General features: G+C 41.0%; 2 protein-coding genes across 6 annotated transcripts in view; one reads left to right on the forward strand and one right to left on the reverse strand.

Annotated features, from left to right (window-relative positions):
* The window catches only part of glis2b (GLIS family zinc finger 2b), a 27,513-nt gene extending 23,625 nt beyond the window's left edge, over positions 1 to 3,888 (forward strand). For both annotated transcript variants that reach the window (XM_080043791.1, XM_080043792.1), the window contains exon 7: positions 1 to 3,888. This exon is cut by the window's left edge and continues 1,487 nt beyond it. The gene's annotated coding sequence lies outside the window, so the exon portion shown is untranslated.
* A 715-nt stretch (positions 3,889 to 4,603) lies between these two features.
* Positions 4,604 to 16,014, reverse strand: part of LOC307262841 (mitochondrial import inner membrane translocase subunit TIM16-like) — a 115,925-nt gene continuing 104,514 nt past the window's right edge. The window contains exons 16-31 of one of the 4 annotated variants that reach the window (XM_080043838.1): positions 15,831 to 16,006; positions 15,605 to 15,713; positions 15,141 to 15,227; positions 14,838 to 14,980; positions 14,358 to 14,462; positions 13,922 to 14,007; positions 13,593 to 13,734; positions 13,404 to 13,493; positions 13,098 to 13,214; positions 12,845 to 12,980; positions 12,623 to 12,714; positions 12,413 to 12,499; positions 6,587 to 6,671; positions 5,730 to 5,869; positions 5,171 to 5,236; positions 4,604 to 4,759 (exon numbers count right to left, since the gene is read on the reverse strand). In XM_080043838.1, the coding sequence (XP_079899964.1) occupies positions 4,670 to 4,759; positions 5,171 to 5,236; positions 5,730 to 5,869; positions 6,587 to 6,671; positions 12,413 to 12,499; positions 12,623 to 12,714; positions 12,845 to 12,980; positions 13,098 to 13,214; positions 13,404 to 13,493; positions 13,593 to 13,734; positions 13,922 to 14,007; positions 14,358 to 14,462; positions 14,838 to 14,980; positions 15,141 to 15,227; positions 15,605 to 15,713; positions 15,831 to 16,006 (1,751 nt within the window). In that variant the 3' untranslated portion in view covers positions 4,604 to 4,669. Of the gene's footprint in view, positions 4,760 to 5,170; positions 5,237 to 5,729; positions 5,870 to 6,586; positions 6,672 to 7,524; positions 7,618 to 8,051; positions 11,391 to 12,412; positions 12,500 to 12,622; positions 12,715 to 12,844; positions 12,981 to 13,097; positions 13,215 to 13,403; positions 13,494 to 13,592; positions 13,735 to 13,921; positions 14,008 to 14,357; positions 14,463 to 14,837; positions 14,981 to 15,140; positions 15,228 to 15,604; positions 15,714 to 15,830; positions 16,007 to 16,014 lie in introns of those variants that run through there. The other 3 variants (XR_013845264.1, XM_080043836.1, XM_080043837.1) reach the window with 3 other exon arrangements.

The raw sequence follows: 16,014 nt of genomic DNA on the forward strand, positions 1-16,014 counted from the left end.
TTGGCCCTGAGACAGTTCAGTTAAACTCAGCACTTAATATAGTGTCAACTGGTTAGAGTATTGAAAAACTCCAAACCGCTGCTAACCTCTCAGTTCCCCCCCAGCGTTACATAAACTGGGAGGGAGCATAACGACAATCTGTCCCCAATTCGGGGAGGGTGACCAACTAGAATATGTGTGCCAGCCATGCAGACTAGGGGCTTTTAGGTCACAGAGCAAAACTGAGGACTTTATATACAGACAAATGGTGTTACATCACCTGACAAATGACCAATAATCACTTCCTCTTTTTACACAAGTGAAATGTAAGGCACTGGTGTGTCTGGCGCCCCCCTCTGGTAGGACACAATGCCCCACATCCCGCTTGCCATTTACAGAACTCGCACTGTTTTCACTTCTGGATTGTCCAGCTGCTTTTCCCGTAATTGAATCAACACGGCCAGTTTGTGTATGAAAGGGGCCACTGTGGTGATAAACACTAGTGTCTTGTGTTGTAAAGAGTTGACCCGACCCAAAACCAGCTGTGAAAAACAGGTGGTCGTCCAATTGAAGCCCAACTTAGCCCTGTTGGTCGAAGTTAAGTCCCAAGTTCAACATGTCCCATGCTGTGCCAAAAATACCTGGAAATGGGATAGAGGGATGTGCGTATTGTGCCACAGAGGGGGGTGTGATGCACTCAATGACACATACAGTCGGACTGACTAGAAAGCCACACTATTGCAAACTGCCTCATGTTACTCTGTCCAAAGGGGCAACACAAAAAAAAGAGACTCATTTGACTTCTGGGAATACTTTTCTCATGGTTGGATTAAGCAGTGAACATGCACTTACCACACACTATATTTCCTACGTGTTTTCTAAAAAAAAATGTTTCTGCCAAGACACGGTTCTTAAAAAAAAAGAAAAGAAAACTAGTTTGTTCTTATTCCATTTCTCTGCAAGGGTCGATTTTTGCTGCGGGATCCTTCCAGGCTTGTGTTGCTCAATGCTAATGCGTGTAAGATGTTGACTGCCTTCACCACAGAGGAGAGCTTGTGGAGCAGGAGAGGAACATTCACACACTCCTCCACCTCTCCTTTGCCCCAGCTGCCTATGTTGGTGGTCTTTTCCATCACCCAGTCTGAGAAATAATCAGTTATTGCTGTTTTGTATTGTTGTCTTTTTTTTTGGTTTGTTTTTTTGCTGTTGTTCAGACGAGACATTTTTTTCTGATGTTGAAGTTGCTTCTTGTTTCTTGCGACGGCTGCTCTGCACTCAGCTTTCTGCTGTCGAGAATGAGTCTGTTCAGGGTGTTGAGGAGAGGACGATGGAGAGGTTTGGGTGGTGGTCCTCCAGGGCAGTGGTTCCCAACTCTCTGGCATACATTTGAAGGGTCACTAGATGATAACTTTTACGTAAGAAAGAGCGAAAGCTTTTATTTTCACAAAATAATGTAAATTTTTTCTAAATTTTCTTTTTTTTAAGCTATGCTACTATGTGGCTCAATGGATAAGGCCTAATAACTTTTCATAATTCCACCATGAGGTTGACTACATTAAGTGAAACCTCTCAGCAGGATAGATTTCAACATATTCTTTTAACATACATTCATGTCCTCCCTCAGGATTAACTATCATTTACATTACTTTAGTGGTCCCTGAACTTTTCATCTCAAATTGAATTTGTTCAACATTTTGGTAAATGACCAAAAAAACAAAAAAACTTCCATTGGCCCACTTAAGCACTAATTAGAAAATGTTAGCATGGCATAACGCTAAACAAAGACGGTGAACCAGGTCATTATTACCTGCCATACATTTGCATTTAATTCAAAGCTTTACACAAATATAGCCTCAGAGTCTTTAGCATCGGTTGAAGTAACTCTTTTGAAACACTGAACATGGTTAGCTCTTTGTTAGGGTTGATTTGCTCACCACAAAGTTGCCTAAGGCCATACAATGTGATCACGAGTCATACGTAGAGAGGATATGACTTTATAAGAACCGGTCACAAGCCTAAAAGGTTGGAGACCACTGCTCTAGGGAGGAAACACACTGTGTGTGCACGGATGGTATCCAGTGGACCAAAGGACATCCATGACAATCATTGTACTGAGGGGTCATTCAGAGAGGGCCAGTGCATCAAACACATATCTACATTATCTACAGGCTAAATTAGATTAGCCATCTTTTTGACTCCCTTTGTTCTGACTTTAAAATGTCCACACAAGTCAGAGAAAATGGGAAACAGAGGAAAAACATTATGACTGTGAAATGGCAGGCAGAAAAAAGGATTGACTGGATGAATAAATGAATAGACAAGGGGATAGGGAGAGATGAGGGGAGAGGCAGAGGAGAGGAGAGCTGTGCTGTGCGTCCAGCCCTCCATCTGGCTCCTTACCCAGCTAACACCTCCCCCCCCCCCCTCTCTCTCAGCTCTGAAGTCACTGGCTGTGCTGTGCCCAATGTGGCAGCCACTCACATGCAAAAACCAGCCTGGAGGAAACTAGGCCACTGAACTCTGTCTGCCCTTTTTTCTTTTATAGATTAGACCCAAAAGAGCTCAACTCCCCCACCCTCTGGCCACTGAGCGTTTTCACCAGAGATGTGCGGTAGGGTTGAAAAAAAAGGAAAAACAAACATGGCATTCACAGTAAACACAAACAAACGCAGCCGTCCCTGTCTGAAAACGAACCCTGTGTCAGGCTGCCCACAGGATTCACAGTAAGCATAGGCTACTTGTTTTTTCTGCCTCAGTGATTCTTAGTCATCATTATCTCAGGCCCCTCCCTGTTCACACACACACACACACACACACACACACACACACACACACACACGTCCGTAAGTGGCCTGTCTCTGGGTCCAGGCAGGGCACTGAAGAGACTCTCTGGTCTTGAGTGGCCTATCCCTGCCTATGACGTCATCAGAAACAGGTGTAAAGTAGGCTAGGGATGGTTTCCTTGGCAACAGTGACAGCCACAGATGTGTCCGGCTCTCCTCCTCCTCCTCCTCTCCCTGTCTGTCTCTCCTCTGCCTGTCTGTCTCTCCTCTGCCTGTCTGTCTCTCCTCTGCAGGTCAAAGCTAGGGACAGAGAGACTCGGCACGGCAGCAGAAATCTGCACAATATGACATGGATCCTCCCAGGGTCCACAACTTTTTCTATATTAAATAAGCTGTATGATCCATTAACCCTTTGAGATCAGTCTGTTAACTGCACTTTTGCCCCCCCCCCCCTTTCCCCAAATAGCGTGTGTAGATTCGGGGGATGCTGCCACATCCCTTCCCAGTATAGAACGTTATTGGTCCGTTGTTTCGGGAACTAAGTCGTAAATGAAAAACTAATCGTAAATGAAAAAAGACATTTGCGAAAAGAGTTTAATGTCTTATTTTTTTGGGACATTATAAAAGCGGTACATGCTCCTGGAGATTTGAAAGGATGCCTTAATTAATGCTTTGAAAAAGTGGAACAGAAAATTCAGGGCACAGAATTAGTGTTAGCTAGCTAGGTCAGTGCCATTGTAAAAGGGGGTGCCATTGACTGAAAGTGCCACAGTGTTGCACAAAGGGTTAATGATACGACTAAGGCCACGCAAGGCCTGTTCCAAGTTATGTTTTTTGCACATTTGTGAGATATTATGTCAGTATTTTGATTTTTTTCCAAGTGCCTTTTTATTCTAGGTAAAATATAGAAGGTATACACTATATGAATAAGAGAAAAAAAAGGTTATATGAAAATATATTTTTTTCCTGGAATCATGTTCGGTGGTTGAACATGCAGAATTTAAAGAGTTGTAAAAGTCTTCAATTGGTACAACATAGCGGTGTTCTCCTGTTTTAGAGGAATTTATTACGATATTGATGATAATGTCAATGAAAAGAAAAATGTTTAATAAAGTTGTATTTGATACAGCTGGTGTACTCATTTATTCTCCGAATACAAGATGAAATGATTACGGAAACATTTGCATAAGCATAATTAAGACGATCCAGGTAAATGTGATTCTACCCCTTAAGACTAAAATTGCTCACTTGATGCTGCCATGATTTAATGCAATCAGCGTTTCGGCTCTTCAGCGAGACATTTGCTGAAAACTGACAAATAAAAGCATTTCAATTGTGGCTTGAGAAAATGAACATAACATTTTACATATACAAATATATAAGATAAACAGTAAGCCCGAATGTTTTGTGCTTCCCTGTCTCAAAGTTACATCCATTGTAGGGTTGGGCAGTATATATTTTTTTAATCCTTCCCCAAATGATACCCTGGTATACAGTATTACCTTCTGGTATTAGGCTTCCTATTGCTACATTTTACAAGCTAACATTGAACTAACCACTATGACATTACCTCCGCCAAATACTCATTTTTACTGACAGCACTTGAACACAACACAATCTACGTTCCAAACGAGGGAAAAGAACGCATGTCATTTACCTGTAAGGTATTTTAAGCAGATACAATATAGGCATACTATCTTCAAACACAGGCATTGGTGCTGCTGCTGAAAATGGACACACACATTCTTAAGGCATGTATTATAAACATGCACCAGGCATTACCTTATCCATTGACCCCCCCAAAAATACCACAAAGGCGACACTAGAGAAAAAGAGGAGGCTTTAATTGGGTAATAATTTACAGAGGATGGGGGGAGGAGAGAAAGGGGGGAGCGTCATTGCATACTTCATGTTTCCGTATTCTGTTGTGACTTCTTATTTTCTTGTTCCGACTGAATAACTAGTTCCTCGTCTAGACGCTCTTTAGCCCGTACCACCTGCACGCCAACACAGAGAGAGAGAGAGTAATAATGAGAGAGAGACAAAGGGAGGACACTTAAAATCACCAAATAACACTCAGAGCAGAGAGGAATGGGCAAGAAATGGCATCACCTGGAATTGTAATATGACTGCACACAAATGGATTCTTGTTTGTTAGGAGACTCAACAGCATCAAAGTGAGTCTGAGACATTTATAAGTAGTAGTTTACAAAACTGTCACTGAGAGTGTACTCCATTTCAGGGTTTGGTCACATGGACTTTGGCTTTAGAAGTTAGAACAGTTGGCATGGGCTGCAAAATGATATGGTAACCACTAACGACAATGTCTATGCCGTCAGGAAAAAAAAGACAGCCATGTTCATCTCAAGTCAAATATCTGGCCTGCTAGGATATACCGATATACTTACTTTGGATTGGATGTAAAATGAACCGCCCGCCGACTTGTCATTGACTTTAAAAAGGTGTTCGTAGTTCTGGAAGAGATGAAAACACATTTCTGTTCAAGCGACCATGTTTGATGTTCATTTCAAACATAAGATTTTCCCCCAGAACAAGAGCAGAGACACACATTGACACATTTCCTCGTCAACATAACAACAGAAAGTGTTGATGAATGGTCAAATAAACTCATATAATGGGAAATTGTGTGTACCAGGTGTAACCAAAGAGGTGAACATGATTGGTAACACTTTGAAATAAGCTGCTGATTTAATGCTATAAAAAAATTAGTTGAGGCTAATTAAGCATTATCTAAGCATTAGATATCAGTTGATGTACCCTTATTGTAAAGTGTTACCAAATTATGGTATGTGGAATTTTTTAAGCTTCATCTCAAAACATTGTAAGGCACCTATCTAGATGCTGAGGTTTCCCAGATACTTAACCTCACAATCAAATATATTGTAAAGAAGGTCCAGTAGCAACTGTCTGTCTGTTAAACAGCTGAGCCACAGTGTGTGTTAGTACCTTCTGGATCTCCTCTGGGGTGAGTGTGGAGATATTGAGGATCTGCTGGGCCTCTGTCAGGCTCATCCCTGAGATGCTAGAGGCTGCAGCAGACTGTGGACCTGAGCTGCTGCCCCGGGCCTTTGCTGCTGCTTGACTGGCTGTGAGAGACAGACATATACAACACATATTATGACAATTAAGACAACTGATGAATCACATTTTAAAATAAACAATAAAATAGGTCTGATATTAACTACTTTATCATTTATTGAATTGTGGGAAATCATACCTCGATGATATGATTTTATCATATTAACAGTGTTGACACGATACACACACACACACACACACACACACACACACACACACACACACACACACACACACACACACACACACACACACACACACACACACACACACACACACACACACACACACACACACACACACACACACACACACACACACACACACACACACACACACACACACACACACACACACACACACACACACACACACACCTTCACTTGGTAAAATAACGTTTATTAAAAGCAGAGGTTAATTTTCCTAGTGCTACAAGCAGACTTTGGTGATACTTTATCATTTATAGAATTGCGGAAAATCATACCTAGATGATCTGATTTTATTGTATGATTTTACATATGTATGTATTATAAATATAATTCTTTATTTTAAAATCTGATTCATCTGTTGATTGTTGATACAAATGTCAAAGCAACACTAGAATATGTCCATAACAGTTTCCCATACAAACGATTAAACAATTAACAACACTAGACTACTGCCTGTTTGCATTTCACCGATCAACTTATTTCAACCTGATGTATTATTTCTCTTATGGATCTTACCTGCATATTCTTGTCGTAAAGCACGAGCAAACGCACGTCCCACCACCTGCACTCCCATCACCACGATCTGTGCCAGGTACTTGGCCTGACGAGAGAGAGATTTGAACTTTTATTTATACTGCAGAGATCAATTGTGGGGTGGCCCTCGTTTGCAATGATGTCGAGTCATAAATGCAAAGCGAAAACAACAATATACATATATAGCATACACAATATACAATGCAAATACACAACAACTGATAAAGAGAAGAAAACACAGCGATGTAGAATAGCTGGAATTACAATGAAATGAGTGAAAAATTAAGTACAATATCTTATAGCCTAATTAAAACAGTTACAGGTAGAGTTTGGCAGGAATAAGATAATATGTCTAAATTGGTTGAATGATATGAAGGTATTCATTTTAATTTGTTGCTGTAAGTAGTTCCAGGAATCGGGGGCAAAACAAACCTTCACATTTCAAGAAAGAGCCAAAAGACGAGGCATTGGACAATTACAGTCATGTCGGAACCAAAGACAGAGTGGAGAACGGTCAGTATTATAGATGGTATATAAAAGAGGTCGGTAGTCCTCATTGTAGTGAGTGACATCAGTCCAAATGTCAAACCATGGACGTATCATTCATAAGAGTGTCAGACTGACGCAGTAGGTGTCTGTCCTCCATTACAGCTGTGATGTTTAATAACACTATGACAGCGTTTCCTCACGCCCCCTAAAATGTGGAACATTAGTTTCTCCATTAATGTATTTACCACTATCCCAGTGGACATAAAGAATGTCCCCTTTTTTATATACTATATATGGTCCCTTATGTAACGCTGATGCAACCAAAGCTAAAAAAACCTATTGTAGCAAATGCTACCCACTCTAGCAATACACCCCTCTGGACCAGCGAGTTTTGGGGACATAAACACGGGCATAATAAGGTGTATTCTTACCATTTTACTATATAAAAGGTGCCCCGGGACAGTCTGTGCAGCCGCTGTTTCCACACATGTACGCCGATGAAGGTGATTAGGGTCAAAGTTCAAGGGAGCACCAACGACAGGACACAAATTCAAGATAAACCCCAAGTAGGAGGCGAGCTTTCTACTACTGACACCTACTGGCAGGGATGTCAAACTGCAGCTTCTAAAAAGGCAACCTAAAACTATAATTAAACAATGCATTTGATCAAATTGATAATAGCCTACACAGTGTTATGCGAAATATAGTAGTTTGCATTATCATAGCAGAGTCATACAGTATAGGATATACATTCAAATGTTTGTTCATGAATTAACAAAAATCTAAATTATTTTCCTCTTATTTTTCGGTGTCCCTTGTGGGACCACATACGTCTCCACACAGAAGAACTTCTGCGTACAAGCTCAGAAATCCCTTCACCTTATGGGCCTACCTGTACATGTATAACGTGTGATTGTCATGGTGCTGTAAACGTATCACAAAAAGAGGAAAAGTAATAATGGGTGAAAAAGTTGTTTATTGCAAGACAATATTGAGGAATTCCACAAAGCATCACTCAAATAAGAATAATAAACAATAATGGTTTACTCACTTTATAAAAAGGAAGATCTTTTTTCTTCTTTTTACACAATGAAAGGCAAGTTAATCCAATCCCAATATAACAAAGTATGGCATTATGAGAACTATGGGCACGCACATACACCACACAAACACTGAATCCATCAAGGCTGTGAACAAACTCAGTGGGTTCATTCCCTAGAGATTATTGGTGACATCGCTGTAGCCCTGATTGGAAATCACATGATGGTTGTCATGGCTGCATTGTAAGTTATTAATACTGTGCTTTTTATTGACTAATTAATTCCACAAATACTCCATAGTAGTAAACATTAGATCAGAAGAAGTTAGCTCATTTAAGTGAGGAATATATCCCCCAAAGTCGGAAAAAAAACTAAAAATATATCATGTTTAAAAATGACTGTCTAGCAAAACGAGTTAAGAAAGAAAATGGAAACAATAATCTCAGAATATACATAGGCCCCTCTACAAACTCAAAAGACGAGGTGGTTTGGCTTTCAATGCCTAATGGCATCTCGGTTCAACCCCAACTTATAAGACTATTATATGACTACCGGATGGCAACAAACATTCAATAAGATCTAAATTGTAGGAATGCCAGTTACACATGATTATATCAAAATGGCAATGTGTTCTCTCCCTTTGCTAAAAGAGAAAAAAGTAAACATAATTTTGTTGTCATTAGAAATTCCAGTTCATGAGCACAAACATGACCACTGGTGACCCTGTTGTATCCTTGGTGTGTGTTTTTTTGCTGCTGAAGGCATGTCACAGTTATCAGTGTGTGTGTTTGTGTGTTACCTGACCAAACAGGAAGACAAAGAGGGTGTTTTTTTTTTCAGATGCATGACGTTCACTTATTCAATATGATCATTAACATACATTATATACAGTGCTGTGAAAAAGTATTTGCCCCCTTACTGAATTCTTCTGTTTTTGCTTGTTTGTCATACTTATTTGTCTCAGATCATCACATAATTTATAATTTAAGACAAAGACAACTCAATGGAAATCAGAATACAGCTTTTGAATTTTCATTCTTTTTATTGGATGTAAAGAGTTATTCAGAACCTATTTCACCCATGTGAAAAAGTATTTGCCCCCTAAACCTAATAACTTGTTGTGCCACCCTTGGCCGCAACAACTGCAACCAAACGTTTGCGATAACTGGCAATTAGTCTCTTACATCGCTCTGGTGAAATTTTGGCCCACTCTTCTTTGCAGAATTGTTTTAATTTGGCCATGTTGGATGGTTTTCGAGCATGAACTGCCTGTTTGAGGTCACGCCACAGCATCTCAATCGGATTTAAGTCCGGACTTTGACTAGGCCACTCCAAAACTTTTATTTTGTTTTTTCTGAGCCATTCAGAGGTGGACTTGCTGGTGTGTTTGGGATCATTGTCCTGCTGCATCACCCAAGTGCGCTTGAGCTTGAGCTGACGAACTGATGGCCGGAGATTCTCCTTCAGGATGTTCTGATAGAGAGCAGAATTCATGGTTCCATCAATTATGGCAAGTTGTCCAGGTCCTGAAGCAGCAAAGCAGCCCCAGACCATCACACCACCACCACCATGTTTGACTGTTGGTATGATGTTCTTATGGTGGAATGCTGCGTTAGCTTTACGCCAGATGTAACGGGAACCACAGCTTCCAAAAAGCTCCACTTTTGACTCGTCAGTCCATAGCATATTTTCCCATAAGTCTTGGGGATCATCAAGATGTTTTTTGGCAAATGTGAGACGAGCCTTTGTGTTCTTTTTGGTCAGCAGAGGCTTTCTCCTTGGAACTCTCCCATGGATGCCATGTTTGCCAAGTGTCTTTCTTATGGTGGAATCATGAACACTGACCTTAACTGAGGCAAGTGAGGCCTGCAGTTCTTTAGATGTTCGTCTGGGTTCTTTTGTGACCTCCTGGATGAGTCGTCGATGAGCTCTTGGAGTTATTTTGGTTGGCCGGCCACTCCTGGGAAGGTTCACCACTGTTCCAAGTTTTCTCCATTTGTTGATAATGGCTCTCACTGTTGTTCGCTTGAGTCCCAAAGCCTTAGAAATGGATTTGTAACCCTTTCCAGACTTATAGATATCAATGACTTTGTTTCTCATCTGTTCTTGAATTTCTTTTGATCGTGGCATCGTGTGCTGCTTTTTGAGATCTTTTAGTCAACTTCACTGTGTCAGACAGGCTCTATTTAAGTGTTTCTAGATTACACAGGTCTGGCAGTAATCAGGCCTGGGTGTGGTCACTAAATTGAACTCACCTTTCCAAAATATGTGGTCAATCGATTGATTTATTAAGGGGGGGCAATTACTTTTTCACATAGGGAAGGGTAAGTTTGGGTAGATTTTTACACTTAATAAATCAAATCATCATTTAAAAACTGCATTTGGTATTTACTCAGGTTATTTTTGATTCAAATGAAAATTAGTTTGGTGATCTGAAACATTTAAGTGTGAAAAATATGAAAAAATATAAGAAATCGGGAAGGGGGCAAATACTTTTTCACAGCACTGTAGATACATTATTTTTTGCAACATCCTTTACAGACACATTGTGACTGAGTGGTAGAAAGTGGAGGTAAAAGTATACACAGGTAACAATGTTGTGTGCACCGATACACAAACCTGTTATCTTGATATCAGTAAAATAACAGTATTATCATGCTTTAAAACCATGGCCACATACCACAGACCTATAACACACCATTTGTAGTCAGTGTAACAGCTAACGTAGCATTTAGCAGAAGTATTATTGCTATTGCGATTGTGCTGCTGTTTAAGGTTAGCGCTTGCACAGAATCAGAAAAGTGGTTTACCAGAAGTCTGTTTGAGGTTTCCTAAATTATGATTAGAATTCTATAAATGTATTCTTGTACTTCTATCAAAGTGTCATTAATAGTGTGACAGGATATTCAAGTATATTAACATAAGAAAGCAAGTCTTAGTCAGAATTATCCCAAAATGATTCCTGAATATACTGTAGCATATCTGCTAAAAAGATTGCATGTCAAATTCCGTGCAGACCGATAAAATGAACACCAACTGGACAACATGACATTTCATTTTCCAAGCGTTAACAGATACACTGAGATGCATTCCCATATATGGTGGTGTTGTGTTGTGGTAATATGAGTCCTATTTCCCAAAAAATCCTTTATATGTTCCCATTGTACAGTATGTGTGTGTACAGTAGGCTGAGATGTTAGCTGTTTAAGCCGGTCAAGCTCTCCACTCTGCTGTTGGCACAATGATTAGTAGTCATCCTGGAAGACACGACAGACACAGTTAGCAAAGATGGATCACTGACATTTTAAACATTAGAAATAGCTTGATTAGCTAAGTTGCTACTGTCTCTGTATTTGATGTTAAGCTCTTTATTACATTTTTATCATTCCTGGACAGAATGTGATAGTGTATTTGTATTTTCGGAAACTTGTTTTTTCTGATGTTATTTCTAGCCAAAATGTAAATTGTCATATGTACTGATAGCATGTGGAATATCACTTTTGTTAAACTAACAGAAACAGTGGATGGAAGCAAGTCCAAAACTTGATAGTTATCTCCCTGTCAAATTGTGATACGTTGCAATTTATATTGACAATTAGACCAAAGCCAGAAAAATTATAGAAAATTGGCAATAACTGTGTGGTATTAATTCTAGCCAACACTGTTAAAGATATTCAATATATTTCAAAATGTCTTGATTAAATCAGTCATAAAGGTTTTTGAGTAGCTTGAGAAACTTCACTTGCATCCTGTTATGCCCTTAAAGAGTACATTTAATATGTTTAACTGTTCTATAGAATTGTGTGTACTACAGTGCCCTCTACAGGTTATTTGAGAGGATTAGTTTCAGTTTCTAGAAGTTTCCATCAGAAGTAAATTGGTGAGCTACAGAGCAATTAAGTCATGTAAAATGACTTAATTGATAGCTACTAGCATAACTGTTACTGTAGCTGGTGGTAAGCATTATGACTCAATTTTATGTTTTTTTTTGTGCTATTGCATTATGCCTTTGTTATCTGTATTGGTTTATTCTCATGCCTTTGTGCTTTGTTGCCGTTTTACAGAAAACGGAAAGTAAAGATTTCATCAAATATCACGAAAAGTTATGCCTTGTATTTTTTTGGAAGACTCTATAGCCTTCTGTAAGCTTACTGTCAAGCCTCGCATACCAGACACGCATTGCATCCTCAACAATTCTTGCAAAAAATATCGCCGGTTTCTGCAAAGTACTAAGAGTCTAGACTCATCTTCGTGGTCTTTTCCAACAGGATTCACTCACCCACTCGTCCTCATCCACGCCCTCAAAGGACTCCTGTGGCAGTGGTTCATCCATGTTCCCTAGCTTAGCCACCATGGCACTGAGCAGCTGGACCACACATAACATGTATTACAATATGAAGCAGCAACATGGAGGATGTAGATGTGGATAATATGATATGAACCACAGTAGAAAACACAACAAGGGTTCAGTCCTTCATCTCATCCTCACCTCCTCTTTCTTCTGTTCATCCGTCTTCTCCTCCAGGTAAAAAGACGAGGGCATGTACTTCCTAACAGGAGCCTCTTTGGGGGCCTCACTCACTGAAACACACACACACACACACACACACACACACACACACACACACACACACACACACACCAGGACATTTTAAAATACTGACAGGTAGATTGTAGGGGGTACGAATCTTCATTTGTACTGTATCTGCACCTGGCGTCATGTCTTTGGGCTTCAGGCTCATCCTCTTGTGTTTGCCGTTGATGCCTGACAGCCAGGCAGAGGCGTTCAGAGCCGGCTCCCAACACACTGCAGTGTCCGTGTACAGATCGTCCTGGAAAAACTCTTTCTGGGGACCGAGAGTGACACAAATATGAGTTAGAATTAGCATCCATTAAAAAAGAACCAGCAGGAATGAAGAGATGCAGTATTCCTATGTGTCCAGTAGATGGTGTGGTTGTCTCACCTTGACTCTTGGCACTGTGAAGGCCACTGGCTCTATGGTAGCCTTGGTTAGCATGAGTCCCACAGCTATCTCCACATCACGCACATTGCACTCTGACTTGGGCAGAAAGACCAAGCCCTGCAGACAGGAAACAATCAGGGAAGGGTAAGAGTTTAGCAAATAAAACAATAAAACACATACGGCATCACAAAGATGGCACATGTTCGAAGGAGTTCACCACTTCATGTGCAATGTGTGCAGATGTATATGACTGACTGATTAATAACAACATGAACGAATGAATACATTTAATAGAGTGTTCAGTACCTTATGTGGCTCAGGGGAGTTAAAACTGCTGCACTCAATGAGGTATGGATCTTCAGGGACAACTTCAAAGATGTGCACTCTGGTGTCACCCTGGAAAACAAATGCAACGCACAGGGTTACATCATATTCAGATGTGGTTCAAGTGAAACATGGAAGGAACTATTTTACTTAGCTTTTTCATTTGCTTACTTTCCCGGTGAGGATGACCACGCTGGTGTCAGGGTCGTAATAAGGGATGAGTGTAGAAGGGGAGACGTTCACAGCAGCACTGGCTATGGCTCCAGAGGACAGGGAGTCTGCAGAGTACAGGGAGAGTACTCTCTCACTGCGACTGCACAGGGACACAAGAACATACAAGGGTCATTGGTGAAGTGGTTTAATGACTGATAGACTGATGCTCTGATTGTACTCAATTATAAAGCCTTTACATTTAAAAGGGTTCATACACATATTGAAGTACTTTAATGTTTTTGCCTATTTTTATCTATTTTTTAAATCGAAATTTACGTGTTCAGTACCTGTCAAATCCTGACACCAGCAGGTACTTGCCCTCACACACCCACACTACACGAGCTCCCCTGTGGCCCTCAGGACCTGGGCCCTCCTGAAAGACACAAGCGTATGTGTAAGAGATTTATTTTCAGATAGAATTGGTTCATAAAACAACAAAACAAAATTTCATCAAATAACCTACACTGTAATGCAGTGCATTGTCCTCTTAGATATTGTAACTCACTGTAGATAAACATGTAGGCAGCCTATTGCTTTAACAAAGCAGTAAACAATTGTGACAAAAAACATTCATTAGGAACAATGAATATAATATGACATTAATGGTTAGTGGATTAGTATTTACCTGGCCTATTACATGTACTGTGCATATAGAGCTGTGGAGCAAAGTTTAGCATGTATTTCACCACACATCTCTCCTAATCTCCAATTTGTTGGACATACCTGCACTGGTGCAGAGGACTTGCGGGGGTCATAGAAGCGAACCTTCCCATCTTTGCACACTGTGGCCAGGATCTTGCCGTCTGGGCTCCATGCCATGCCAAATATCTGAACAGAAACAAGGAAGAATGAAGAAGAGGAACAGCTTAGAGAGTTGCAAAATGAACAGTGGATTTCATTCACTCCGGTATGTGCAAGCAAACACACTTAATTTTGCAACAGTCTATGAACTATGATGTCTTTTTTTATTTTTTATATTTTTTTTGGCAATTCTTTGCTTTATTAAATAGACTTCGAGAGACAGAGTTGAAATAGGGAAAAGAGGGGAAGACATGCAGAGAACCAACCCGGGCTGGATTCGAACCCGGGTCTGCTGAGGGGCCTGGGCCCTGTGGGGGGGGGGGGGGGGGGGGGGACGCTCTCTCCACTGCCCCTTGAGCACCCCCTACAACTATAATGTTTGACTGGACCTGGGTCACCCACCTGGTCCTGGTGTCCTGTGAGGCTGTTGACTTGCTCTCCAGTCTCCAGGTTCCACATTCTGACAGTGAGGTCATAGGATGAAGACACCAGCAGTCCACTGGCCAGAGGGTGGAACTTCATGGAGTAAATCTTCTCTGTGTGGCCTGTGAAAAGGACAATTCGCTTGGCTTTTACTTTGTAGTGACTAGCATTACTTTCTTCCATATAAGACGGTGTGCTGCGCTAACTGTTGTATGTCAGGCTTGTTGGAAACATGTTGTATAGAAATGTAGAACCATTTTAGTAAGCGGCATACTGTCCTACCTTTCAGAATGAGCTCAGGCTCTTCCAGGATCTCTGTCATCCCTCCCTCTGGTACCTGCCACACCCGGATCTTTGCATCTTCACCAGCTGGCACAGACAGAGAGACAGAGATATGTAGAGTATGATAAATCACACTCGCACACTTTAGCTCAAGAGAGACAGTGAACAGACAATACGCCATACAGCTCTGGAAAAAATGAAGAGACCACTCCAAATGTTCAGTGTCTCTTCTTTGACTATTTATAGGTTTATGTTTGAGTAAAATAAACATTTTGGTTTTGCTCTATAGACTGCTGACAATATTTCCAACATATTCAAAACAAAAGAATGATCATTTAGAGCATTTCCATTAAGTAATGCAGAGAGGAAAATTGAAGAAAAATCCAGATTGGTCTCTTAATTTTTTTCCAGAAGCTGTATTAGTTACAAAATCTCAGAGCTACACAGCACGCGCATTCACTCACCCACAGCCAGCCTGTGTGTGTCAAAGGGGTCCCAACAGAGGTCGGCAACGTTGACAGAGTTTTGGATGGTGGGCAGGCCTGTGTCCGGTAGCCTGCCAGGTTGAGTGCGCTGAGGAGAGAAATACAACGGCTCACACACTGGCAGCGCTTATTTTCAGAGGTAAATAAGGTGCGAGGCGGGAAAAAAAAAGACATAAATGGTTTGAAATATCTTTGGCTGCCGTACGTCAAAGACGGCGATCTGGCCCCCGGAGATGGCGAGGGGGACGGCCACGTGTTGGCGGTTGACACAGAAGCCGTCACACTCTCCTGGAGTGGTCAGGTTGAGGTTACGCAGGTTGGTGAAGTGTGTGTCCCTGTGCGACACTTCACCCTTGATGTGACGGAACTTGGAGATTGGCCCTGGATCA

The sequence above is a fragment of the Ammodytes marinus genome, assembly GCF_949987685.1.
Source record: "Ammodytes marinus genome assembly, chromosome: 16".
Lineage (NCBI taxonomy): Eukaryota > Metazoa > Chordata > Actinopteri > Uranoscopiformes > Ammodytidae > Ammodytes > Ammodytes marinus.